General features: G+C 45.5%; 1 protein-coding gene across 3 annotated transcripts in view; it reads left to right on the top strand.

Moving 5' to 3' along the window:
* OLFML2B (olfactomedin like 2B) overlaps positions 1–26,620 on the top strand; it is a 626,988-nt gene that overhangs the window by 525,892 nt on the left and 74,476 nt on the right. For all 3 annotated transcript variants that reach the window (XM_077278505.1, XM_077278504.1, XM_077278503.1), the window contains one exon: positions 1,771–1,947. In XM_077278505.1, the coding sequence (XP_077134620.1) occupies positions 1,771–1,947 (177 nt within the window). The remainder of the gene's footprint in view (positions 1–1,770; positions 1,948–26,620) is intronic.

Here is a 26,620-nt window from a genome sequence, read left to right as displayed (position 1 = left end):
CATATAGACCCTTCAAAATGACTTCAAATGAGATGTGGTTCCTAAAAAAAAATGGTGTTGTAAAAATGAGAAATTGCTGGTCAACTTTTAACCCTTATAACTCCCTAACAGAAAAAAATTTTGGTTCCAAAATTGTGCTGATGTAAAGTAGATATGTGGGAAATATTACTTGTTAAGTATTTTGTGTGACATATCTCTGTGATTTAAGGGCATAAAAATTCAAAGTTGGAAAATTGCAAAATTATCAAAATTTTTGCCAAATTTCTGTTTTTTTTCACAAATAAACGCAAGTCTTATTGAAGAAATTTTACCACTGTTATGAAGTATAATATGTCTCAAGAAAACATTGTCAGAATCATCAGGATCCGTTGAAGCGTTCCAGAGTTATAACCTCATAAAGGGACAGTGGTCAGAATTGTAAAAATTGGCCCGGTCATTAACGTGCAAACCACCCTTGGGGGGAAAGGGGTTAAGTGGCATGCACCTCTTAATAAGGCACATCTTTCTCCATCCCACCATTTTATTTATACTGAACGAGTAGGGGCGATAGTCCTCACACAGCTCCACTGATGGACAATGGTGAAACTTATGGCTCTCAGAATTTGGCAACCCAAAACAAATTATTTTTTTTTCAAAGAGTAGATTAATTGTACAAAAATATGAAACATACAAATAAGACGACATATGTTTAGTATCGCCATATTCGCAATGTCCCACAGAATAAGGTTAACATGTTATTTGTGCAGCAAAATAGTGTAAAATTCCCGAAAATAACAAATCCTCATATGACCAAGGTGCCAAAAACAAAAGTATGGCTCCTGGAACGTGACAACAGAAAACTGGGGAACAAATGATCTGGTTGTGACACCAAGGGGTTAAACAGATTAAACGGACTTTTGGATACCATATTTGTGGGAGCATGAACACACTGTCTGTACAGACCATGCAGAGACAGACTTCCTGTGGTTCTGTATGAAGTGGCAGTAGGCAATTCACGTGTAGCAATGTGGTGCACTGTATGGCCCCATAATATGGACAGAGCAGAACCCCGCATGTCTCCAGATGAAATCCCAGGCATACAGAAATACAGGAGAGCCCCATAGAAGGGAATGAACGCCGTATTAGAAAGCCATAAAAAGTCATTCGCACTACTTCAAGGAACACATTATCTGTTGTAATCTGAAATCCCTTCATCAGAAAAAGGAACAGAATGTTTTGTAAACAAAAAAAACACCTGCGATAAAATATGACTGATAAAACTTGTAATAATAAAACCTTGTCTCTTCATTTCCTTTATTTTGTACAATGCATAACACAGTGTTTGCCAGATTAGGAAAATAAGTCTATAGTAGCAACAGGTCAGAACGTACAATGGACTTCATTGTTATGTGATGTCTTTTATTGTTTGGCCAGCTGTCTCCATTACACCCACTTCCTTTACCACTGATATTACATCTGTGACTGCAGTCATTTTGTCATGATCTCATTGTTTGGCGTTTGCTGTGTTTCGCTTAGATCTGCACTTTTATTCCCACAAGTCTTTCTGTAGTGAAAGGTATTGCAGCAATTTCACTATACATCCTATATATACACAAAGTCATGCTAGAACCATTATCTAGTAAATGTGATCTTGTGAAGAGACAGCGGGAAGGAAGATGTAAAGACTCCTTCATAAAAGTTAATGTGTATTGCACATGTTAAATCCCACTATGAAAGCAACTTTACAGGCTCTTGTAACTTTCTCTTATTTTTTCTCTTGCAACACATCAGGACGATGCAAAGATACTCTGTCCACCATTTCTGGTCCCACAACTCAAAACACTTACGGACGGAATGAGGGAGCCTGGATGAAAGATCCATTGGCAAAGGATGAGAAGATTTATGTAACAAACTACTACTATGGAAATACTTTAGTTGAGTTTCGAAATCTGGACAACTTTAAACAAGGTAAAATTTAACCTGCCTGTTTTAGGCTAGTTTCACACTATCGTTCGGCAGGGCTGCGGATGGCAGCCTTCTTCCTCCATTAAGCCACGCCCACTGCCGCGCCTCTTCCTACAGCTCCGCCTACGTCGGCATGCGTCCTGCACACCCTATCTTTAACATTGGGTACGCAGGCCTTGCGGATGTATGTGGATGCCTCCACATGCATCGTTTTGACGCTGCACCGACGGATACAAAATGCAACATGTTGCGTTTGACGCAGGTCAGTGCAGCGTCAAAACGACGCATGCAGAGGCATCTGCATATATCCGCATGGCCTGCATACCCAATGTTAAAGATAGGGTACGCAGGAGACATGCAGACGTAGGCGGAGCTGAAAGAAGAGGTGTGGCAGTGGGCGGGGCTTAATGGACAAAGAAGGCTTTCATCCACAGCCCTGCCGAACGCTAGTGTGGCTCCCCAGGGTCCTGGTTTTCACAGTAGCATTGCTTTCCTCGCGGGGAGAGTGATGTTACACTTGAAGGCAAGAAGGGATAACTGCAACCAGGTACCACAAACATGCAACACTTTCACACTCTAGGCCACCAGGGGGAGCTTTTGATGCTACTTGCTAGGTGACTCCCCATATACATATAACTGGTAGTCTGTAGGGAAAGTTAGACAGTTCCTGTCAGAGACACAGAGGGGAAGGAAGCAGAAAGATGTGCTAGAGAGAGAGATTGCCAGAAAGGAGCTTGTAGTGGAACATCAGCTGAGGCGGAGCTGGGACGATAGGAGAATAGCTGAGCAGACGTGGGGGTCTGCAGCTCCTGGCAGAAAGAGGAAACTGAGAAGGAAAGAACATCGTTCAGTCTTGCCAGGAAACAGACTGAATCAGTCTGTGGCAGAGGAAGGTTTTAAGGAGCTGTGTAGCTGCAGTGCAGCAGTTCCTGGAAAGAGACATTTAGAAGGCCGAATTGATTGCAGCGAATGTGCAGGAGAGCAAAGCACAGGAGAGGATATCAGGGGGAGACCAGCCCCGAGCAGGCTGCCTCCTTCTGAAGCGCAGAGACCGGTAGCCGGAACACTGAGGTTGTAAGGACCTCTATGACTTACATCAGAGACTGGCAGGACAGCTGAACTCCACGTTACCTGTCCGACTTAATACCCAGGAGGCACGGTGGCACCCCTCAGAGGCCAGGGTGTGCTAGAGCCCTATAAACAGCCTCAAACCACCAGTCATATGAGTTATGTCCTATCCTCCCCGGGGGACAGAGAGAGAGATAACATATGTGAGGACCTTATGTGAAGCTTTAAGCACTAAGGGACTACACCACCACGGTGCTAGAGGAAGGCTTTTGATTTCCACCTGGGTAAGGGGACTCCTAACTTGCCTTCAAGCCGGCCGGACCCTGCCTGCCCTGTGATTTGGTGCTCTGGACTGTGGAGGCTGAAGTCTTCAGTAAACCAAGGTAAAGAGACTGCAACTTTGTGTCCTCATTCTTTACTGCACTCCTCACCATCTTCCATCTGCCCCACGGGAGCCCTGAGGAAACACTTCACCTGTGGAAGTTATACCATCTAGCTGCCATAACATCACCCCAGTGGACCCATTAAAGCAGCGTCGGTCCCCACTGATCGAACACCACAGGTGGTGTCACGAACATAAACTTTATTTCCGTTAAAGACCTTCCCCTTTAAAGTTGATGCCCAGGGCCACGGACCGGGTCACCACGTGACATCCCCCTTTGAACCGCAGAACCTGGTACCGAGTACCCCACGGCCCTGTGGGCGCATCACTAGTCTGAAACCAGCCTTACTAGGATCTGCCAGGTTTACTTTATTACACCTCTCTTCTTGACATTGACTTTCAGTGGGACTTTGGCTTCATTTTCAGTGATGAGAGCATGTTATGAAGAACAGTGTTTCCCAAACCCCAGTTCTTACGGCCCACAAAAGATCATGTTTTCAGGATTCTTTAGTATTACACAGGTGATGGAATTATTATCAAGGCATGATCTGTTGGGGGCTGTGAGGACTGGAGTTTGGGAACCATTGTTCCAAATAATTGCTTAATTCCATGGCCATACATCTTATATAGAAAATCTGCACCTCTGCTATAGGGACTGAATTAATCAGGTTGTAACTTGTGAATACTCGCAGCCTGCTATGCCGCTGCCAGGAGTGGGTGATCATATGAATGCAAGTATGCAATTTTCATACTCCCAGCCACATTCTGACTAGACAGCTTCTCTCAATTCACTTGTATTGAGTGAGGCTGTGCACGTCTAGTCGGCATGTGACCACATGTATACTTGCAGTTACGCAGCCGCCCGCTCCTGACATTGGAACTGGAGAATCCTGACAGCGCACACTGTGCATACTGTGAGAATTCGCAAGTCTGCAGTCACTAAGGCTAGTTTCACATTTGCATTTAAAAATGCAGCGTTTTAAACGCAAACGCAGTTGGTGAAAAAACGCATGTAAACGCGTGCAAACGCTGCGTTTTTTAGACGCATGCGTTTTCTCATGCGGTAAAAAAACCGCGGCGTTTTGACGCGTTTACATGCATTTTTTCCTGCGTTTGCGTTTTTGAAACGCATGCTGAGAAGTGTGTGACAGCTGCCAATCATCAAAATCATCTAGAAAACCCACTATAAATAGAAATAGCTAGGGTTGGGGTTAGGGTTAGGGTTAGGGGTAGGGTTAGGGTTAGGATCCCTAGGGTTAGGGTTAGGGGTAGGGTTAGGGTTAGGGTTGAGCGAAACAGATCAGCCAATTTCAAAAGTCGCCGACTTTTGGCAAAGTCGGGTTTCGTGAAACCCGACCCGATCTCACTGTGGGATCGGGTCGGCAGTCGGCGATCTTCGCTCCAAAGTCGGGTTTGGTTTTTTTTTTTATATATATATATATATATATATATATATATATATATATATATATATATATATAACTAACAAAAGAAAAATGACGAGGGCACTCACCGGTCTTCAGTAAAAAATTGGTTCCTTTATTGTAAACGATACATCCAGAAAAGGGTTATGGCCGGGGGAAAGAAAGCTCGTGTGAGCAGGGGAGAACGACCATGTCATTGAGACATATATATATATATATTTATATTTACTTCAGCGCGATATAGCAGAAAAGCCATTAATTCAATTGCTTTTCATTTCTTCTGCCTAAACCCGACATGATATGAGACATGGTTTACATACAGAAAACCATGTCATATCCCCCTTTTTTTTGCATATTCCACACTACTAATGTTAGTAGTGTGTATGTGCAAAATTTCAGCGCTGTAGCTATTTAATTTAAGGGTTAAATCATGGAAAAAATTGGCGTGGGCTCCCGCTCAATTTTCTCTGCCAGAGTGGTAAAGGCAGTGACTGAGGGCAGATATTAATAGCCTGGAGAGAGTCCACGGTTATTGGCCCCCCTGGCTGAAAACATCTGCACTATTCTGGCACTTGGCCACTCTCTTCCCACTCCCGTCTAGCAGTGGGATATGGGGTAATGAAGGGTTAATGTCACCTTGCTATTGTAAGGTGACATTAAGCCAGATTAATAATGGAGAGGCGTCAATTATGACACCTATCCATTATTAATCCAATTGAATGAAAGGGTTAAAAACACACACACATTATTAAAAAGTATTTTAATGAAATAAACACACAGGTTGTTGTAATATTTTATTACTCTCTCAATCCATCTGAAGACCCTCGCTCTGTAACAAAGGAAAAATAATAAACCAACAATATACATACCTTCTGATGATCTGTCACGTCCCACTATGTAAATCCATCTGAAGGGGTTAAAATATTTTACAGGCAGGAGCTCTGCTAATGCAGCTGTGCTCGTGCCTGTAAAACCCCGGGGAATGAAGGTAATGTAGGTCAATGACCTGTATTTACCTTCATTCGCGGTGATGCGCCCCCTGCTGGATGTCCCTCGAACGTGGGAAAATCTTCAGAAAAGTTACCAGGCTCGAGGTCATATGAGGACATCCAGCAGGGGGCACATCACCGCGAATGAAGGTAACTACAGGTCATTGACCTACATTACCTTCATTCGCGGTGATGCGCCCTCTGCTGGATGTCCTCATATGACCTCGAGCCTTACAGGCAGGATCCCTAGGGTTAGCGTTAGGGTTAGGATCCCTAGGGTTAGGGTTAGGGGTAGGGTTAGGGTTTGGATCCCTTTATCACCTTGATGGTGGGGCGTGGCTTATGGGTTAGGGTTAGGGTTAGGGGTAGGGTTAGGGTTTGGATCCCTTTATCACCTTGATGGTGGGGGGTGGCTTATGGGTTAGGGTTAGGGGTAGGGTTAGGGGTAGGGTTAGGGTTTGGATCCCTTTATCATCCTTGATGGGTTAGGGTTAGGGTTAGGGTTTGGATCCCTTTATCACCTTGATGGTGGGGGGTGGCTTATCAGTGTGTATTCTTGTTTCTTTCTATAGAAACGCATGCGTTTAAAACGCAACCAAACGCATGTGCTTAAAAACGCATGCGTTTACATAGACAGCAATACTTTTTTTGCCGCAAAAAAAGCATGCGCTTTTTTGCGGCAAAAAAACGCCCCTAGAAATTACTACATGTTGCATTTCTGCAACCAAACGCAAGCATAGAAATGACGCATGCGTCGTCAAACGCGGCAAAACGCATACAAAAAAAACACATGTGTTTTTAATGTTAAACATAGGAAAAAAAACACATGCGTTTTTTTGCGCTAAAACGCAGCGGCAAAAAACGCAAATGTGAAACCAGCCTTAGAGTGACTGCAGACTTGTACCCTAAGGCCCGAAATCCTTTTAAGGTAGACGGAAACTCAGCCTAGCTTCTTTATATATTTTTACAGTACTCTCTTCTGAAAATATAGAAAGAAGAGCAATGGAAGCTAGCAGGCCTACACTAACAGCACTGAATGCTTGAAATAAATCAGGGTGGATTTTAACAAACTACTTAATGGGAATCTATCACCTATGTTATTTTTTACTAATTAAAATTAAATTCTAAAACTTTTTTAATAATCTGTATTTCATTTTTATTGTAATTTATTTATTCTGTTTTTTGTACTTTATGCAGTCAATTTGACAAAGTTGGTATTAGCGAAAATGGAGCAAATATAACAAATATAACAATAGTCTGGAGATGTTCATTGACTTTTATAGGAGAGTGCTTTAGTCATTCCTGTAATCTGTGCATAGGTCATTGTCTTGAAAGGGACAGGTTGTGAAATGTGATCATCCTTGTAGAGCGATATGTCGGTGCCCCTGCATGATGTCCCATTTTCCCTCCATGCAGGGATGCCGGCTTACTTACCGCCTTGGCCCCACGGCGTAGTCCATGGTGTGCTCTAAGTGGCATGCCTAGTTCAAACGGATTCCCTCCCCTGCTCTTAAAGGGACAATGCACTCATTTTGCTACATGCCATCACCCTGTTGCTGAGAGGCATTTAGCATTATGTGTATACCTACAAGATCGCTCACTGCCAATAGCTGGGAGGGAGTCGCCAAGCAACAAGTTGAGTCATTCGGTAGTTGGTGCTCTACCAGTGCAATTGTGAGGTGCCCTGGATCCAGTGTGGTTTGTATCCTGAACCTGAATTCCTGGTCCCGGTGCGGCCAGTGTCTAGTACCGAATCGCTGATCCCAATGCAGCCATTGTCCAGAACCTCATCCCCTGGTCTCAGTGTGGCCAGTACCTGAACATTGTCCCCTTGTTCCAATGCAGCCAGTCCTGTTTTCAAAGTCCCCTGGTCCCAGAGTGGCCAGTGACTGAACAATGTTCCTGGTCCTGTAGTGGCCAGTCCTGAATCCAAACTCCCCTGTTCCCGGTGCGGCCAGTCCTGTTCCCAAACTTTCCTGGTTCCAGTGCGGCCAGTGCCTGAACATTGTCTCCTGCTCTGTGTGCGGCCAGTCCCTGATCCAGTATCTTAGATTGGTGTGTATGATACCTAAGCAGTGTCAGTGAACCTGACCCTGGGGTCAGAAGCTGCAGTACGGTGATCTGCCTATGAGTGGTACCCGGCAGCTACCTGCAGCCCAGCCTCTCTCCACCATCAGGAGCTCCTGTTCGCCAATTAGCTATGCCCCTCCCTAGGTAGACCCGGTCTTGTGGCAAAGTGCACAAAGGTACACAAATCCACATGCGCAACTGTTGGGCATAACAATACTGTATGATTTTTATGGGAGAGTATTGTGGGCATGATCTATGATCTGTGCAGGGGTCATTGTACAGGGAGGGAAAAAATTGGGTTGACTTGTCACCATTAATTATTGTGAATTACCTGTCATTGTAATTCTACACATGATGATATTGTAATGACTACTATAAAAATGGATCTCAATGGAACAGTTGATGTCAGTCTTTTATTAAGGTCCCTGCAAACATTAGAAGAAAGTTGGCTGAGGTAGGCTTCCAGACTCTTCTCTGACAGAATAAGTCAAGGGATTGATAGGGCAGTTGGAATTTCAACACTCTATCCTTTTATTTTCAGGGGAGATACGTTTTCTCCATTCGCTCCCTGCTAAAAACAAATTGAATGATTGCCCAAATGCTGATGTGTATGAAGCAGTCCTTAGAGATAGTTGTCTGCGCTACAAATTTTTGACTGCCAGCACTCACGTGTGCATTGCCAGCATTAGGCTTTGTTGACAATTTGAAATGGATTGTGAATTATTTAAATAAAGTAGTATGGGAAATTAAAAATATAGCCAAACATTTGAAAAATATGTTTAACATAAAAACTTGATTTACTTTTTTTTTCATGACACATTCCGTGTACGGTTGTGTTTTTAATATACTCTTCTCAGTAATGAATTTTTAACACCAAGATTGAAAAGTTGTAGAATTATCAAATAAATTGACATAGTAATAGTGTGCAAATTATGAAATAATGGAAACAAAATTGTTAAAACCTCTCAATCTCTTCAGTATTAAGTATGAGCACCGCACACCTTGACATGCAAACAATGAGGTTATTAATGGTTGTCTCAGAAATTTTCTGCCACTCTGAATGCACTTGGAAGCAAATCATCAGTTCTTGATGCTGGGGCCATGTACCTTGCCATAGCTCCTGAATCCACCCTCAGGCTGTATCCTTCCCCCACCCAGGGAAGAGGTGAGCAGTAGTGTAAAATACCAATCTGACTAACAAGATAATACAAACATGGGTAACCAAAAATACCAAGCATACAAACATACCCATGCAAACAACAAAGAAATACATTGAGGAGTGGAGGATGGGGTTAACCACAGTAGGAGAAGAAAGGGAACTATCACACACTAAAAACTTAGCAACAGTCACAGATAAATGCATCAAATGCCTTTCTCCAATATCAACTACCAACAACCTCCAACCATGAAGAACAAGCTTGGTCTGACAATGAGTGCTAGCCAGGGCCCAGATTATATAAGAGATGGGAGAGGCTAACAGTGCACAGCTGATAGCCTAAATAAAGAGCTCTCAACTGAGCAGATTAACCCCTGCACTGCTAAAATAAATTTACACTGTTTAATACGAAGGTGAAGTGGTTCAAATCAGTGCAGGAATAGAATAAATCAGATGCTGTGGTCTTCTGGCTCCTCTCTGTCTTGGTAAACCCATGACAGAAGGCCATGGTGGCACCATTAAGACTTGCAGGGTGCTCATAGTAGAATGAACAACATGTGACCCAACATTGTCATGTTAACAAACCTGCTCCTGGGACAATTTCACTTGCCTTTGTGAAGGCCTCTGTTGTGAATTCTGCTTTTGGGCTCCCTCCGGTGGTTGTAGGTGGTAATGCAGTTGTCCCTGAGTTGCAGTCCTGGTCAGGTGTATCTGCTGATTGCAGTTCTGACTGGGGTATTTAGGCGTGCAGGATTCATTAGTCCTTGCTAGTTGTCCATGGTTGTTGGGAGGTTTTGGTCCTGGTTTGGTTCCATCTGCCTTCTGCCAAATCAGCAAAGATAAGTGTCTAGTTTTGTTTCTGTGGCACACATGCTGTGTGCTTAATAATTCTGTGCTATTCAGTGTTTTTTTGTCCAGCTTAGATTGTCAGTATTTTCTCAGTCTTGTTGGATTCTCTGGAGTGGCAGATATACATTCCATGTCTTTAGTTAGATTGTCGAATTTTTTGTATTATCTGCTGTGGATATTTTTGGAAGGGTTTTAATACTGACCGCTTAGTATTCTGTCCTATCTTTCCCTATTTAGCTAGAGTGGCCTCTTTTGCTGAATCCTGTTTTCTGCCTGCGTGTGTCTTTCCTCTCCTACTCACAGTCAATATTCGTGGTACCAGAGACTTGGTTGGTAGGTCCTTTTGGTGGCCTTCTTTATCACGTGATGTGCGTTCTTTTGTGCAGTCCTGTGGGACTTGTGCGCGGGCCAAGCCTTGTTGTTCCCATGCTAGTGGGTTGCTTTTGCCATTGCCGGTCCCTGAGAGACCCTGGACGCATATTTCTATGGATTTTATTTCTGATCTTCCGGTTTCCCAGAGGATGTCGGTTATCTGGGTTGTTTGTGACCGGTTTTCTAAGATGGTTCATTTGGTGCCTTTGCCTAAATTGCCTTCCTCTTCAGATTTAGTTTTTGTTTTTTCAGCATGTGGTTCGTTTGCATGGTATTCTGGAGAATATTGTGTCTGACAGAGGTTCCCAGTTTGTTTCTAGGTTTTGGCGGGCCTTTTGTGCTAGGATGGGCATTGATTTATCTTTTTCCTCGGCATTTCATCCTCAGACAAATGGCCAAACCGAGCGAACTAATCAGGCCTTGGAGACTTATTTGAGATGCTTTGTGTCTGCTGATCAGGATGATTGGGTGGCCTTTTTGCCATTGGCCGAGTTTGCCCTTAATAATCGGGCTAGTTCAGCTACTTTGGTTTCGCCTTTATTTTGTAATTTTGGTTTTCATCCTCGTTTTTCTTCTGGGCAGGTTGAGCCTTCTGACTGTCCTGGTGTGGATTCTGTGGTTGACAGGTTGCAGCAGATTTGGGCTCATGTGGTGGACAATTTGGTGTTGTCTCAGGAGGAGGCTCAACGTTTTGCTAACCGTCGTCAGTGTGTTGGTTCCCGGCTTCGGGTTGGGGATCTGGTTTGGTTGTCTTCCCGTCATGTTCCTATGAAGGTTTCTTCTCCTAAGTTTAAGCCTCGGTTTATTGGTCCTTATAGGATTTCTGGGATTATTAATCCGGTGTCTTTTCGATTGGCGCTTCCGGCCTCTTTTGCTATCCATAATGTCTTCCATAGATCTTTATTGCGGAAATATGTGGTACCCTTTGTTCCCTCTGTTGATCCTCCGGCCCCTGTGTTGGTTGATGGGGAGTTGGAGTATGTGATTGAGAAGATTTTGGATTCTCGTTTTTTGAGGCGGAGGCTACAGTATCTTGTCAAATGGAAGGGTTATGGCCAGGAGGATAATTCTTGGGTTTTTGCCTCTGATGTCCATGCTGCAGATTTGGTTCATGCTTTTCATCTGGCTCGTCCTGATCGGCCTGGGGGCTCTGGTGAGGGTTCGGTGACCCCTCCTCAAGGGGGGGTACTGTTGTGAATTCTGCTTTTGGGCTCCCTCCGGTGGTTGTAGGTGGTAATGCAGTTGTCCCTGAGTTGCAGTCCTGGTCAGGTGTATCTGCTGATTGCAGTTCTGACTGGGGTATTTAGGCGTGCAGGATTCATTAGTCCTTGCCAGTTGTCCATGGTTGTTGGGAGATTTTGGTCCTGGTTTGGTTCCATCTGCCTTCTGCCAAATCAGCAAAGATAAGTGTCTAGTTTTGTTTCTGTGGCACACATGCTGTGTGCTTAATAATAATTCTGTGCTATTCAGTGTTTTTTTTGTCCAGCTTAGATTGTCAGTATTTTCTCAGTCTTGTTGGATTCTCTGGAGTGGCAGATATACATTCCATGTCTTTAGTTAGATTGTGGAATTTTTTGTATTATCTGCTGTGGATATTTTTGGAAGGGTTTTAATACTGACCGCTTAGTATTCTGTCCTATCTTTCCCTATCTGCGTGTGTCTTTCCTCTCCTACTCACAGTCAATATTCGTGGGGGGCTGCCTATCCTTTGGGGTTCTGCTCTGAGGCAAGGTAGTATTCCTATTTCCATCTATAGGGGTATTTAGTCCTCCGGCTGTGTCGAGGTGTCTAGAGTTTGTTAGGCACACCCCACGGCTACTTCTAGTTGCGGTGTTAGTTTAGGTTTTGCGGTCAGTACAGTTTCCACCTACTCCAGAGAAAGTTCATGCGGCTCCAAAGTCACCGGATCATAACAGGCCTCTTTGTAACTTTACTTTGTGATCTACAGACCAACCTACAGATTACATTGCTTCCAATACAAAAGCTGGATTCAATACTGTAAAGGGTAAACCTCCATTCCAGTCTCTATTCACATCTTGCTTTTCACCATATTAGCCTTTCAGAGTTGTAGAGTGAGGTTAATAGAACATCTGTATCTTGCAAATGTCTTCTTATGATTTTTGTAGACACCGATTGATGCCTGGCATGGTATGTCATGTCTAATATCATTTTTAGTACAGAATACATCACTCCTTACTATTCCTCGAATATGACAAGACCACGTGGATAATGCCATGAAGAAACCTTCATGATAGACTGTTAGGGCTCCTTCTCACTTGCGCGAAAGTCTCGCAGGTTAAAACCCTGCTCTGCCGCCGGCACTCCAGAGCGGAGCGTGCGGCCGCATAGGGATACATGGAGCTGCACGCGCCACTCCCAAGTGCCGGCGTCAGAGCCGGGTGTTACCATGCAAGACTCGGACGTATTTCACGCAAGTGAGTATGAGCCCTTACACTAGTTCTACTCCCAGGATTTTGTTGTGGTGTGGAATAGTGTATGGTAGCCAAACCTCTCTAAGTACACTAACAGCTCGGTGTTACATAGATTTGCTGGTAAAAACAGTGGTCCCAGAAGCCATTATGCAACACAACAATGCCATTTGATGCTGCATGTTGCTCGTGCTACTGTGAGCAGACTGTGTGGCTACCATGGCCTGCAGTGTTTTCAGACTTGTCTTCCCTCGAGCACATATCAGATATCATTGGTTGGTGTTAGAGTAAGGAAGGGGTTAATCTCTTCAGGCCTGCCAAAATCTCATAACATGTGGTAATTCTCACATGAACTCACTGGAACATACAGCTGTTGAAGGAACTTATTATGCTTCTATTTGCTTTCATATAAGAAACAGCTACCTTTATCAATGGTATGCCTATATTTATGAATGGGATAAATAAAAGTACCATATTTTTCAGACCATAAGACGCACTTTTTTCCTCCAAATTTGGGAGGAAAGTGTGGGTGAATCTTATGGTAGGGATGTAGCATGTGGGGAGGGGGGCAGCGGCTAGTGGGATCGCACTGTTATCCCACTTCAGGAGGCAGAAAAATGTCCCCACTGCCGGGAATCTGGGGAAACCATGTGGTCCCGATGATTAGGTGCAGTGAATATTCATTAGCTGCTTCCCCGCCCACCTATCAGCTGAGCTGTGAGCTGGACATGTTTTATTCAGCACTGGATTCCTGCAGCAGCTGGGGAGATCTGTTTGTCCAGGGGAGGAGGAGGCAGCAGCAGCAGGGGCCAGGGGCGAGGAGATCGCTGCATACCTGCCTGGGCTGGACGCTGAGTGCTGTGCACAAGGAGGACCTGTGTGATGTCAGAAGTGGGCGGGCTGGAGCATCACATGGCAGCTCAGAACCCTCCCTCTTCTTGACATCTTCACAGGTCCTTCAGACTCCCCACTAGGATCTGCAGGCTTCCTCTTATAACCTGTGCTGTGGAAAGGCAACAAGAGGGAGCGCTCTGTGTGTGCAGTCATGGGATGATTTTACCTCACCACAGTGGCTGCCTGGCTGCCAATTAAGAGGTTAGTCTTTACAAAACACAATAAAGCACTCTGCCACTCCTTTGGTGATCTATAACTCCCAGCATGTCATAGGATCTGCAGGACATGCTGGGAGTTATAGTTCTCCCATGGGATTATAAAGCAGCACTCCAGTGTTATTTTGCAGTGCTGGAGTGGTGCTTTCATTATAAGCCCTGTGCCCCCAATCTTATACTCACCCTCCAGCGTCTTCATATAGTACTTCACAGACACTACACTGGTCCCGCAGCTTCCAACATAATAACATACTATTACACATAATAACACCACATATAATACTATGTTATTTATGTTATTAAATATTTAACCACATTTTTTGGCTTCAAATATTTTTTTCCCTATTTTCCACCTCTAAAACCTGGGTGCGCCTTATAGTCCGGTGCGTCTTATAGTCCGAAAAATACGGTAATCTTCATTTTTTGAGTGGAGTATCTTAGAAATCACACGTCTATGTATTTTCATTGTCCTCTCCGGCTGTAAAATGGATCTCAGAAACTATTAAAATGGAGTTGGAACTGCTCCAACAGTTAGTAATTGCAAAGGGAGCTGCCAGCAGAGGATCTAGATGATTTGCATGCCCAAGTTCATTCAGCATGGCAGAACATTCCTCAGACAGCCATTAATAAACTCAGCGTTAGCAGTCAAGACTTATAAGTGTGGGGATTTCGGCACATAATGTTCTGCCAGTTAGGCTAGAGTTAAATCCTAGCACTCCAGGTACTGATTAGGTGCATCTGGATAGCCATGACTAGAACCAGGCCATGTGCTTACTGGCCAGTCAGTTGGGGAATGTTGAGCAGTGTGAGTTGTGTTGGAGCTACAGAGAAACAAGCCAGAATCTGTCTTAGGCCAGGATCACACATGCGAGAAATACGTCTGAGTCTAGCATGTCAATACCCGGCATTGCCGCCGTAACTCAGGAGCTGAGCGTGCGGCTGCATAGCAATACATGCAGCCGCACGCTCCGCTCCGGAGTGCAGGCGGCATTTCAGGTATTAACATGTGAGACTTGGACGTATTTCTCGCATGTGTGATCCCAGCCTTAGAGGAGACTGCACAGGCTGTGTGCACCAAACTGCAAATATCAGTGGTTGCTATGGACAATAGCCATTTTGTGTGACCGAACTGAGACTCGCACAGCCATGTTTGAAGAACCAGTGAATATGAGTCTGAGTGAGACCCTGTTATTACTTTGCCTTCATTGAAAAAAGGACTGTGATTTTTGTTTTTGCGAGTGTACTGGAAAAAAAGGCAATTTTTCATTTAAACAACTGTGCAAGTTTATGGAGGTCAATAAACCTCACACTGCTCTCACACAAGAATCCGGTGCCTGAGAGTGTGAATCCCTACAGTTCATATTTTATACTAAATAAATCTAGATGTTTTGAAAATGTTGTTTACATTTTTCATCAGTTGTATATCATTAAAATGCCTATCCGTACCATGATTTTCTTAATTCCACGACTTTTCCGTCTTGGTGTTGCAATTTCAATGTTGAAGAGTGCATGCTTCACTATATAAAAATAATTCAGAAGTATCAAAGTAACACAATTACATTTGACCTTCGCAGGAAGGTTCTTACACCTGCAGAAATGTAATGCCAGTCAAAAATAATTGTGACTCGTAGAGTTTAGCGACATTTACTTTTTTCGGATCGAGTCGGGTTTCGCGAAACCCGACTTTGTCAAAAGTCGGGTTGGGTGAAATCGGCCGATTATTGCTTAAAGTCGGGGGCCTACTGAAACACGAAACCCAATGCAAGTCAATGGGGAATCAAAGTCGGCAGTGAGTGAAGGACAGGAAAACACCTACAGTGCCCATTTTAATGCCAAAAACATCAATTCTTATTACTGAAGCTTGTCAATCTCAATTTACTTTATAATAATAGTTAGGCATTGAAAACTGGGGGTCATTTGGCTAAAGTTGTGAGGGGGTAGGGCTGGCTCAAGATTTTCGTGGGCCCAGGAAACGCGGAATACGTCACGGTGGTGGAGCAGGGAGAGGTAAGTATTTAAACTTTGCAAGTGCTGTTATCCTGAGCAAGCAGGGGGGCCCACTCATTGGCATTGGCACTGGCACAGGGCCCCTCATAGTACGGCGGTGTGTTTGACGGCAGGTGGCGCCTCCCACCGGCAGAGACACTTTTGCGTACTATGAGGGGCCCTGTGCCAGTGACGTCGCCAACGAGTATGCTCCCCCACCTGATGAAGGAACCTGCACTTTCATCTGCACCTTCCTCTTTGTCCCTGTGTAAGGTGGTATAGTATGCGGGAAGGGGAACCTGACTTTCAGCAGGGTCAGATTCTGGCTGTGTAGAGTGCAAGGGGAATGTAGTGGTCTGGGTCAATGTACCAGCAGACTCATCTAGCAGTGGCTGGGCAATGTGCAGGATGAGGAGGAAACACAGATATAGGCCCAAATAATAAAGTGGGCTAAATGCAGTTCAAAATTGGTAACAGAACTAAACAGGCGGCATTGCTTTGTTCAGCGGAGGACAACTGTAAGGAGTGGCAGACACAGTTAGTAGGCCCAAATAATTAAGTAGGCTAAATGCAGTTCAAAATTGGTAACAGGACTAAGCTGGCGGCATTGCTTTGTTCAGTAGAGGACAACTGTAATGAGTGGCAGACACAGTTAGTAGGCCCAAATAATTAAGTAGGCTAAATGCAGTTCAAAATTGGTAACAGGACTAAACTGGCGGTATTGCTTTCTTCAGCGGAGGACAACTCTAAGGAGTGGCAGACACAGTTAGTAGGCCCAAATAATAAAGTGGGCTAAATGCAGTTCAAAATTGGTAACAGGACTAAACAGGCAGCATTGCTTTGTTCAGCGGAAGACAACTGTAATGAGGGGCAGACACAGTTAGTAGGCCCAAATAATTAAGCAGGCTAAATGCAGTTCAAAATTGGTAACAGGACTAAACTAGCAGCATTGCTTTGTTCAGCGGAGGACAACTGTAAGGATTGGCAGACACAGTTAGTAGGCCCAAATAATAAAGTGGGCTAAATGCAGTTCAAAATTTGTAACAGGACTAAACAGGCGGCATTGCTTTGTACAGCGGAGGACAACTGTAAGGAGTGGCAGACACAGTTAGTAGGCCCAAATAATTAAGTAGGCTAAATGCAGTTCAAAATTGGTAACAGGACTAAACAGGCGGCATTGCTTTGTTGAGTGGAGGACAACTGTAATGAGTGGCTGACACAGTTAGTAGGCCCAAATAATTAAGTAGGCTAAATGCAGTTCAAAATTGGTAACAGGACTAAACTGGCGGCATTGCTTTCTTCAGCGGAGGACAACTGTAAGGAGTGGCAGACACAGTTAGTAGGCCAAAATAATTAAGTAGGCTAAATGCAGTTCAACATTGATAACAGGACTAAACTGGCGGCATTGCTTTGTTCAGTGGAGGACAACTGTAATGAGGGGCAGACACAGTTAGTAGGCCCAAATAATAAAGTGGGCTAAATGTCTGCCAAAAAATTGCTCATAAATAAACAGGTGGCATAGCTAGGTACAGGGGTGGGCTCCTCTGCTGAGTAGCAGACAGTGGTAGTAGGCGCAAAGTATTAACTGGTCTAAATGGAGGCCAGGGTCCCTGTATATTTTAACTATCATCTATCATTTCAACAAATTTGTATTGGCAGTGCCATTGAAGGATTTAACAGCCCAGACTACACAGTGGTGGAGCAGGGAGAGGTAAGTATTGCAAGTGGTAGAGCACTGTTCGAGCTGGGGGGAACACTCTCTCGTGGGTGGCGGTACTTGCACAAGGCCCCTCATATTACGACGGTGTGTCTGACGTTAGTTGTGCACCACCACCGTCAGAGACACTTCATTGTACTATGAGGGACCCTGTGCCAGTGCTGTCACCCAAGAGTGGGCACACCCACCTGTCCAGGCAAACGCCACTCTCATGGGTGCTTGCGCCAGGTGGTGACCACGGCCCTGTGGGGGGAGTCAGCCCATTTAAGGAGGTATAAAAATGGCCTATGGTGGACATTCAGCAGCTGCAAATGGAGGAATTGGAGCAGTCAGTAAGAGGAGGTCAAAAGCAAGACATTTTTCAGGCAAGCTACGTGTCAGCAGGGGAAGGTGGGGCCAAATAATTTGAAATCCATGATTGGTTCATTTTAATGAAGGTTAGGTTATCAACATTTCAGGTAGCCTGACGTGTCCTTTTTTCGGTCAGTATTGAAAAAGCAGCACTGAAGACTCTTTCTGATAGCACACTAGCAGCAGGGCAAGCAAGCTCCTGTAATGCATATTCTGCCAATTCAGGCCAGGTGTCTATTTTAGATGCCCAGTAATCAAAGGGAAATGACCTGTGAGGGAGAACATCGATAAGGGAGGAAAAGTAGTTCATAACCATGCTGGAGAAATGCTGTCTCCTGTCACTTTGAATCGATGCAGCAGTACCTGTCGTGTCAGCGGTGATTGTGAAATCACTCCACAACCTGGTCATAAAACCCCTCTGTCCAACGCCACTTCGGATTTGTGCACCTCTAACAAATCTGCCATGTTGCCCCCTACGGCTCGTGTGAGAACCATCACTGCCACTGTGTGCTGGAAATGCCTGAACCAAACGGTCTACAAGAGTTGCTTATTTGGTAGCCAATATTTGCTCAAGGTTCTCATGTGGCACGATATTTTGTAATTTTTCTTTATATCGTGGATCCAGGAGGCAGGCCAACCAGTAATCGTCATCGGTCATCATTTTGATAATGCGGGGTCCCTTTTTAGGATACGCAAGGCATACTCAGTCTTGTGGGCCCATGTTCCAGGTGTCAATTCACTGCTTGTGCTGGGTTGAGGAGCACTTTCTTGCAAATCAACATCATTTGTGTTCCGCAAAAACCCTGTACCTGACCTTGCAACACCACCAGTTTCTATTGCCCCTTGAGACGCATCCTCCTCCCATAAATATTCATCCCCATCATCCTCCTCCTCCTCCTCTTCGTCCGCCACCTCTTCCAGGAAAGTTCCCTGAGCAGACAATGGCTGACTGTCATCAAGGCTTCCCTCCTCCTCGGCTGCAGATGCCTGCTCCTTAATGTGCGTCAAATTTTGCATCAGCAGACGCATTAGTGGGATGCTCATGCTTATGATGGCGTCGTCTGCACTTACCAGCCGTGTGAATTCCTCAAAACACTGAAGGACTGGACAGAGGTCTTGTAGCTTCGACCACTGCACACCAGACAACTCCATGTCTGCCATCCAAGTGCCTGCCCGTGTATGTGTATCCTCCCACAAATTAATTACAGCACGCCTCTGTTCGCACAGCCTCTGAACCATGTGCAGTGTGGAGTTCCACCTTGTTGCAACGTCGATTATTAGGCGGTGCTGGGGAAGATTCAGCGATCGCTGATGGTTCAGCATACGGCTGGAGTGTACGGGCGACCGGCGGATGTGCGAGCAAAATCTTCGCACCTTGAGAAGCAGGGCTGGTAACTCCGGATAATTTTTGAGGAAGCACTGCACCACCAGGTTCAAGGTGTGAGCCAGGCAAGGTATGTGTTTCAGTTCTGAAAGGGCTATGGCAGCCATAAAATTCCTTCCGTTATCACTGACTACCTTGCCTGCCTCAAGATGTACACTGCCCAGCCATGACTGCGTTTGTTGCTGCAAGTACTCGGCCAGTACTTCCGCGGTGTGTCTGTTGTCGCCCAAACACTCCATTTGTAACACAGCCTGCTGAGGCTTACCACTAGCTGTTCGATAATGGGACACCTCATGTGCAATACTGGCAGCTGCGGATGGAGTGGTTGTGCTACTGCGCTCTGTAGATGAGCTTTCGCTTCTGTAGGAGGAGGAGGGGTGGCAAACGCCTACAGCCAACTGTTTCCTAGACCGGGGGCTAGGCTGAACTGTCCCACTATGGCTGTCCCCTGTGGACCCTGCATCCACCACATTAACCCAGTGCGCCGTGATGGACACGTAACATCCCTGGCCATGTCTACTGGTCCATGCATCTGTTGTGAGGTGCACCTTGCCACTGACTGATTGCCTCAGTGCATGGACAATGCAGTCTTTGACATGCTGGTGGAGGGCTGTAATGGCTTTTCTCGCAAAGAAGTGCTGACTGGGTAGGTCATAGTGTGGTCAAAGCTTCGCTTTCAACCAACCGGTAGGGCATCATCTCTAACGAGATTAGTCTAGCAATGTGGGCTTTCAAACCCTGTGTACGCGGATGAGAGGATGAGTACTTTCTTTTCCTAACGAGAGTCTCTCTGAGAGTAGGGTGAGTTGGACTGGAGAGCTGCATATGGTGGAACTAGCGGTGGTGGTGGACATGGCGGATTGAGAGAGGGTTGGTGATGGTATTCTTGATGTTGGCCTACATACAGTGTTTACTACCAATAACCTTGTGATTCCCTGACTGCTTTGGCCTTGCGACGATACCTCCACATTTGCTGCTGGTAGTGTCCTAACCGGTGGGCTTACAGTGAGGGAAGCAATGTAGCATTGCTGACTACCTTCATTCAGAGCAGGTGCACCAATGGTACGTGACGTTTGGTAGTTAGTCCAGGCTTGCAAGTGCATGCTGGTTAAATGTCTATGCATGCACGTTGTATTTAAATTTTGAAGATTCTTCCCTCTGCTAAAGGTCTTTGAGCATTTCTCACAGATAACTTTTGACTGATCATTCGGATCTTGGTTAAAAAATTGTCACACTGCACTCTTCCTACTATCAAATACCTTTTCAGGCATTGCACGCTGTGCTACTTTCACCGGAAGGCCACGCTGTCCTAAAACTGTTTTTGTTTTTGACACACGTTTTTGGCCTGATACGGGCCTGCCAGATGACAGCTGTTGCGATGTAGATGGCTGCTTGCGGATCATCCACCTCCGCTTCTGAGCTACTGACAGCGGCACCCTCTTCCCCCAATGGCTGCCAATCTGGGTCAACAACTGGATCATCTATCGCCTCCTCTTCAATGTCATGTGCACCTTCCTCTGTGTCACCGTGTAAGATGCTATAGCGTTCGGGAAGGGGCACCATAGTCTCATCAGGGTTAGATTCTGGCTGCGTACACTGCGAGGGCAATGTAGTGATCTGAGTCAATAGAACAGCATAGTAATCTAGCTGTGGCTGTGCATCAGTGCACTCCATGTCCGATTCATCATGTAATGGGCAGTTAACAATTTCCCTTTCTAACCCAGGCACGGTATGTGTAAAGAGCTCCATGGAGTAACCTGTAGTGTCGCCTGACGCATACTTCACTTTTGGTTTGGGTGAAGGACACAAGGAATGGTCTTGTTCCTGACCGGGAGCATCCACTGACGACTTGCTGCTTTTATATTTTGAACTTTCTGAAGAGGAGGCGAAAGAGCTAGAGGCTGAGTCAGCAAGGAAAGCCAAAACTTTTTCCTGCTGCTCCAGCTTTAAAAGCGGTTTTCCTACTCCAAGATAAGGGAGCCTTCAAGCCTTGTGTAGCCAGATGATGACGCTGGCTCAACACCTCCAGCCTTAGGTGCTATTTTGCTTTTCCCACTACCACCAGATGCTCCTCCACCACCACCATCATCAGTACCAACTGGCAACGACCGCCCATGGCCTCTTCCACCAGACTTCCTCATTTTTGGGAAAATCTAACCAAAATAACAACCGTTATATGGTACTGTAAAACAAGGTAGAAGGTGTATATAAACTTGTTGAGAATTTAAATCTCCCTTTTTTGGGGGGAGACTGCACCAAAACACAGGACCAGTGTATAACACAACACAATATAAGTGGCAGAGTGGCAGAACATGGCTGGCTGATATACGACAAACTAACAGAACTGACATATATCCACTTTGTGACAATTTGAATCTCCTTTTTTTGGGGGGAGACTGCACCAAAACTCAGGCCCAGTGTATAACACAACACAATGTAAGTGGCAGAACGTGGCTGGCTGATATACGACAAACTAACAGAACTGACATATATCAACTTTGTGACAATTTGAATCTCCCTTTTTTGGGGGGGAGACTGCACCAAAACTCAGGCAGCCCAGTGTATAACACAACACAATGTAAGTGGCAGAACGTGGCTGGAAGATATATGAAAAAATACAAGGACTGTAGTACAATTTCAATCTCCCTACAATGATCTCAGGACAAGTATGCCAGCAATACAAAGGACTGCTGTACACAAAAGTGTGGACAAATAAACAAGATAACTGTGCAGAAAGGAGCAACAGGATTTTTGCTTTTAAAAAAGCAGTTGGTTTGCACAGCAGCGTACAAACAGCAATGCAGATATCAGGGAGCCTTATAAGGCAGCCTAATAAGCTACAGAGCTGATGCACAAAAATATAGCCTCCACTGTCCCTGCAAAAAAAAGGTGGTGTTGGACAGTGGAAATCGCTACAGCACAAGCGGTTTGGGGGTTAATCTTCCCTCCCTAACTATATCCCTTCTTCTCATGAAGCTGCAGCAATCTCTCCCTATGCTACGATCGGCAGAAGTAAGATGGCGGTCGGCGTGCACGCCCCTTTATACCCCCTGTGACGCCGCAGAAAGCAAGCCAATCACTGTCATGCCCTTCTCTAAGATGGTGGGGACCGAGACCTATGTCATCACGCTGCCCACACTCTGCGTCCTCCTTCATTGGCTGAGAAATGGCACTGAACGCGTCATATGAAACGCGACTTTGGCGCAAAGATCGCCGACCGCATGGCCGATCCCACACTAGGATCGGGTCAGGTTTTTGAATTTGTCCGATCCGTTTCGCTCAACCCTAGTCACTCGCATAAAAATAACTGCACAAATGTGGTAAGTATTCCCTGTCAATCAGCACTTCTAGCAACGTGCACACTGTTAAATGCCAATCACCCTAAACTAATTTAAACTGCATATTGCCAAATTGAATACCTTTGCTACCTACTGTTCGGCACAAGAATAATGTACTAGTAAATATAGTCAGTCATTATGAAAACAGCGTTATGGTGTGTAAGGTAACGTTCACATTTGCGTTGTTGGGTGCAGCGTCGTCGACGGATACCGCGCATGCGTCATGTGCCCCTATCTTTAACATGGGGGGGCGCATGGACATGCGCCGGTATGCGTTGTCAAACGTTTTGTGACGCATGCGTCATTTGGGCGCAACAGTCAGGCCACAGCCGACGCTACATGATGCAGTTTTTTGAGCGTCAAATTTCATGTAAACGTCGGACGCATGCATCACAAAACACTGCGTTGTGCATGCGTTTTGGGTTGCGTTGCCGACGCTGCGCCCAACAACGCAAATGTGAACATAGCCTAAGAAGCTTGGACCTGCTGATGTCATTCTTTTTCCAGTCTATAATTTCCTGCTTAACATTCAAGATAGAATATATGATTTCCCAGATGACTAATAGGTGGAACAACCCCTAACTGTAATCTAAATGCTCATTCCAGGCTTGAGATAATTAGACTGGAGCTACATAATGATTTTGACATGACAGAAGATGCACAGCTAAATATTTCAATGTGCCGCTGCTATCTTGCAGCCCAACACAGGTGAATGGGGTCCCATTGCCAACCCTAGTCTACTTCAACCACAAGAAGCAAGTTGTGAAAACTCCACCTGGGTCTGACTTTTTGTGATGTGTGGTCACACTATCATTGGGGTCCCAGTACTATAATAGATCCTGCATTATGCTGCAATGCACATGAAGATCTTTGGCCTTGCTACCTCTGATGTGACCAAAGTTGCCTTGTAGCCCCAGCCTAATATCTTCAAATAGATAGCACACACATATCTGATCGATCTATCTATCTACATTCCAGAAATTGAAGCCGCACACTGTATGTGCCAAGTTATATGCAGACTGAGATTGAGTATACGAACAGTAGTGAGTAAAAGGCGTATTCTTATCGCATACAATTATAGCATACCTATAGGACAATGGACATCAAGTCAGGATATACCATAATGTATATTAGATGTGTGAACTATCAATGGGGTGCACATTTATCTTCAGAATATGGCCCTATGGCTGGCTACTGTCAGTGGGCAAGATCCTCGAAATTCCCATGAAAATGAATCTAACCACTTCTCCACTGGCAGAGGAGTGCATTGGGACCCAGTCTAGAGATAGATATGCGGCGCCCCAGGGTCCTGGTCATCACAGTGGCATTGCTTTCCTCTCGGGGAGAGTGATGTTATGTTTGGAGGCAAAGAAGGATAACTGCATCCAGGTATCACAAACATGCAACACATTTCACACTCCAGGCCACCAGGGGGAGCTTCTGACCCTATTTATTAGGTCACTCCCCATATATAAATAACTGGTAGTCTGTAGGGAAAGGTAGAACGTTCCAGACCAGAGTCTGAGGAGGATGGAATGTTAAAGGGGCTGTGCATGTCCCCAGAGCTGCAGCTCCCAGAAAGATACATTGAAAGGCAGAATTGTATTGCAGCAAGCGTGAAGGAAGTCGAAGCAAAGGAGAGGATACCAGAAGGGGACCAGCCCCACTCAAGCTGTCTCCTTCTGAGGCGCAACATCCTGGTAGCCGGAATACCGAGGGAGTAAGGACCTGTACGCCTTATTTCAGAGACCGGCAGGACAGCTAATTGCAGGTTACCTGTCCGCACCTACACCCAGGATGCACGGTCCCACAGATACTATGTCAGAAGAATATGCCCATCAACCAAAGGGATCCACCTCCTAGTCTGGGATGGTGGAGGAAGAAAGAACCATCCTCCAGAAGAGGAGGAGCAGGAACCAGAGGAGGAGGCAGACACAACCCTGGTTGGCAAGATGGCGAGCTGAGGTCACCAGGAGGAGGGGGAGAATACCCGCAGCGCTTCACACCAATCAGAGGCAGAAGAGGCCCCGCCACCGGAGTTTCTCGGAGCGGAGGTCGAGGACCTGTGCCACCAGCTCAGGAAATCCTGGTACCGCACAGCTGCCAGCATCCAGGAGCAGCAGCGCAGCCAGCCAACAGAGCCACAGCCTGCAGTGGAGGAGACCAGCACCAGAGATGCCATGGCCGCGAGTAAGCCTGCAGACCCTGCCCCGGTAGCTGAGGACACCGCCCTGTTAGTGCCCATCGACTCTCCCTCACCACCACCACCCAGACGAGTGTGTAGCCATTTATCTTGGGACCGACCCTGCGAGATCTCGGAGACTGCTGATACCCCGCTGCAGCCCACCAAAAAGGCCATACACATTCAAGGGGAGTGGGTGACCTTCAGGTGGACCCATACCACTACCGACCTGATCGGGTTCCCTGGAGAGGCTCAGTGAGAGGGGGAGCAGATTGAAGTCATCACCCAGCAGGAGTATTGCCGGCAGCAGGCCTTACAGCATGAGCAGAGAGAGAGGGAGGAGGAGCTCAAGCACCAGGCCGCACACGAAAAAGACTTACAAGCCAAGGCCCGGGCCAGGAAGATAGGCCATGGAGACCGGGGCCCGCGGAGGTGCGGGACCGTTGTGGTGTTTTGCATCGATGCCGGGTGGGGCTTCATTAAGGAGCCCAATCTGTACATGGAGGTCTTCATGAACCGACGTGACGTGGAGGCTCATCTGATGGAGGGGCATCCAGGCCGTGACCTCTACCCTGGTGACCGCATCACTTTAACTTCCCCTGGATCAACATGTTAGGGCATGCTAGGCTATGGGTTGAACTAGATGGACTTAAAGTCTTCCTTCAACCTTAATAACTATGTAACTATGTATGTAACTTATATGCGACATTAGGGGGATAAAGGGTGGTACGCCCTCCACGTGCACAAGAGTGAACTAAACGAAGGGAGACCACCATCTAGAGGCTCGGAGCCATTGCCACCGGAGGTTCCATATTGCCCAACACTGCCCCCACCTGGCCAGGTGAGAGACACATCTACCTACGACAGAACACCCGTTGTTCTGTTCTCCAGATGCGCAAGAGCTCTAGTAGAACAGAGGATAGTAAGTACGCAGACTCCCATTCGGAGTGCAGACGCACTGTATGTGATGCCTGGTAGCTGCCCATATATCAAGGGACTGCCTCCACCAGTACTACCTCCAGAACTGTTCAAGTAATTTAAAAAACTTGAAAATGACTGTATATAGTTATTCAACTCTTTTTGTTACTGTTCCAAGTTCGTAAACCCTACCAGGGTTTTCACTTAAAGGGGTCCCCTGTATAAAGGGATCCTTTGTTTACAAAGTTGCCTTTTCTTTTGCCTTAAAGAACATTTGAGTCAAGGACAGTGAATGATTCACAAACTTTATTTGTAAATAGTTTGTGCCTTCTTAAGGGTGATTCCTACTGGTTTTACAAGAAGGAGCTTATTGAAAAGACTGTCCCTGATAATTTTGAAAGTTAATATTGCTGCTGTTTAATGATTGACTCGAATGCTATTTGCACTACCTCAAAGAGAAAGGACTTGAATCTTGCTTGAACCCTTAAAGGGAATGTTGAATCGTCACACTTTGCTGAACTCGTGCCTAGAGTTGGTTTATTATGCTAGTTAGTCAGTATATTAGAGAGTTAATACATTAAAGAGTTAACATGGTAAATAATAATAGTAAAGTTGAAATGTATTATAAAGCACTTTGAATAAAATAGAAGAAGCAAGTATAGTAAACCCATGGGGGTTGGTTGAAACTTTGCACTGCGACTCGAATAAAGTAAATGCTTAATTTTGCACTTAGCAGATAGTACCCATAGTGGGTATTTGTGTTTCATAGCTAGTTCATAGTTATATTGCCCTATTCCCAAAATGTTTGCACACAATGTAAATATGTCTTGTAATGCAACGTTCAAGAGTCCTCACCTCCCATAAAGGGAAGCATCAGTTTATATTAATTTGTTTTATAGCATTCCAAAAATTTGCATGTCTTTTGCCAACCTGTAATTGTTGTTTTTCTTTT

This window comes from Ranitomeya variabilis, chromosome 8, assembly GCF_051348905.1.
Source record: "Ranitomeya variabilis isolate aRanVar5 chromosome 8, aRanVar5.hap1, whole genome shotgun sequence".
NCBI lineage: Eukaryota > Metazoa > Chordata > Amphibia > Anura > Dendrobatidae > Ranitomeya > Ranitomeya variabilis.
Note: the sequence above shows the minus strand (reverse complement) of the source record. Positions and strands in the feature narration are given on the sequence as shown.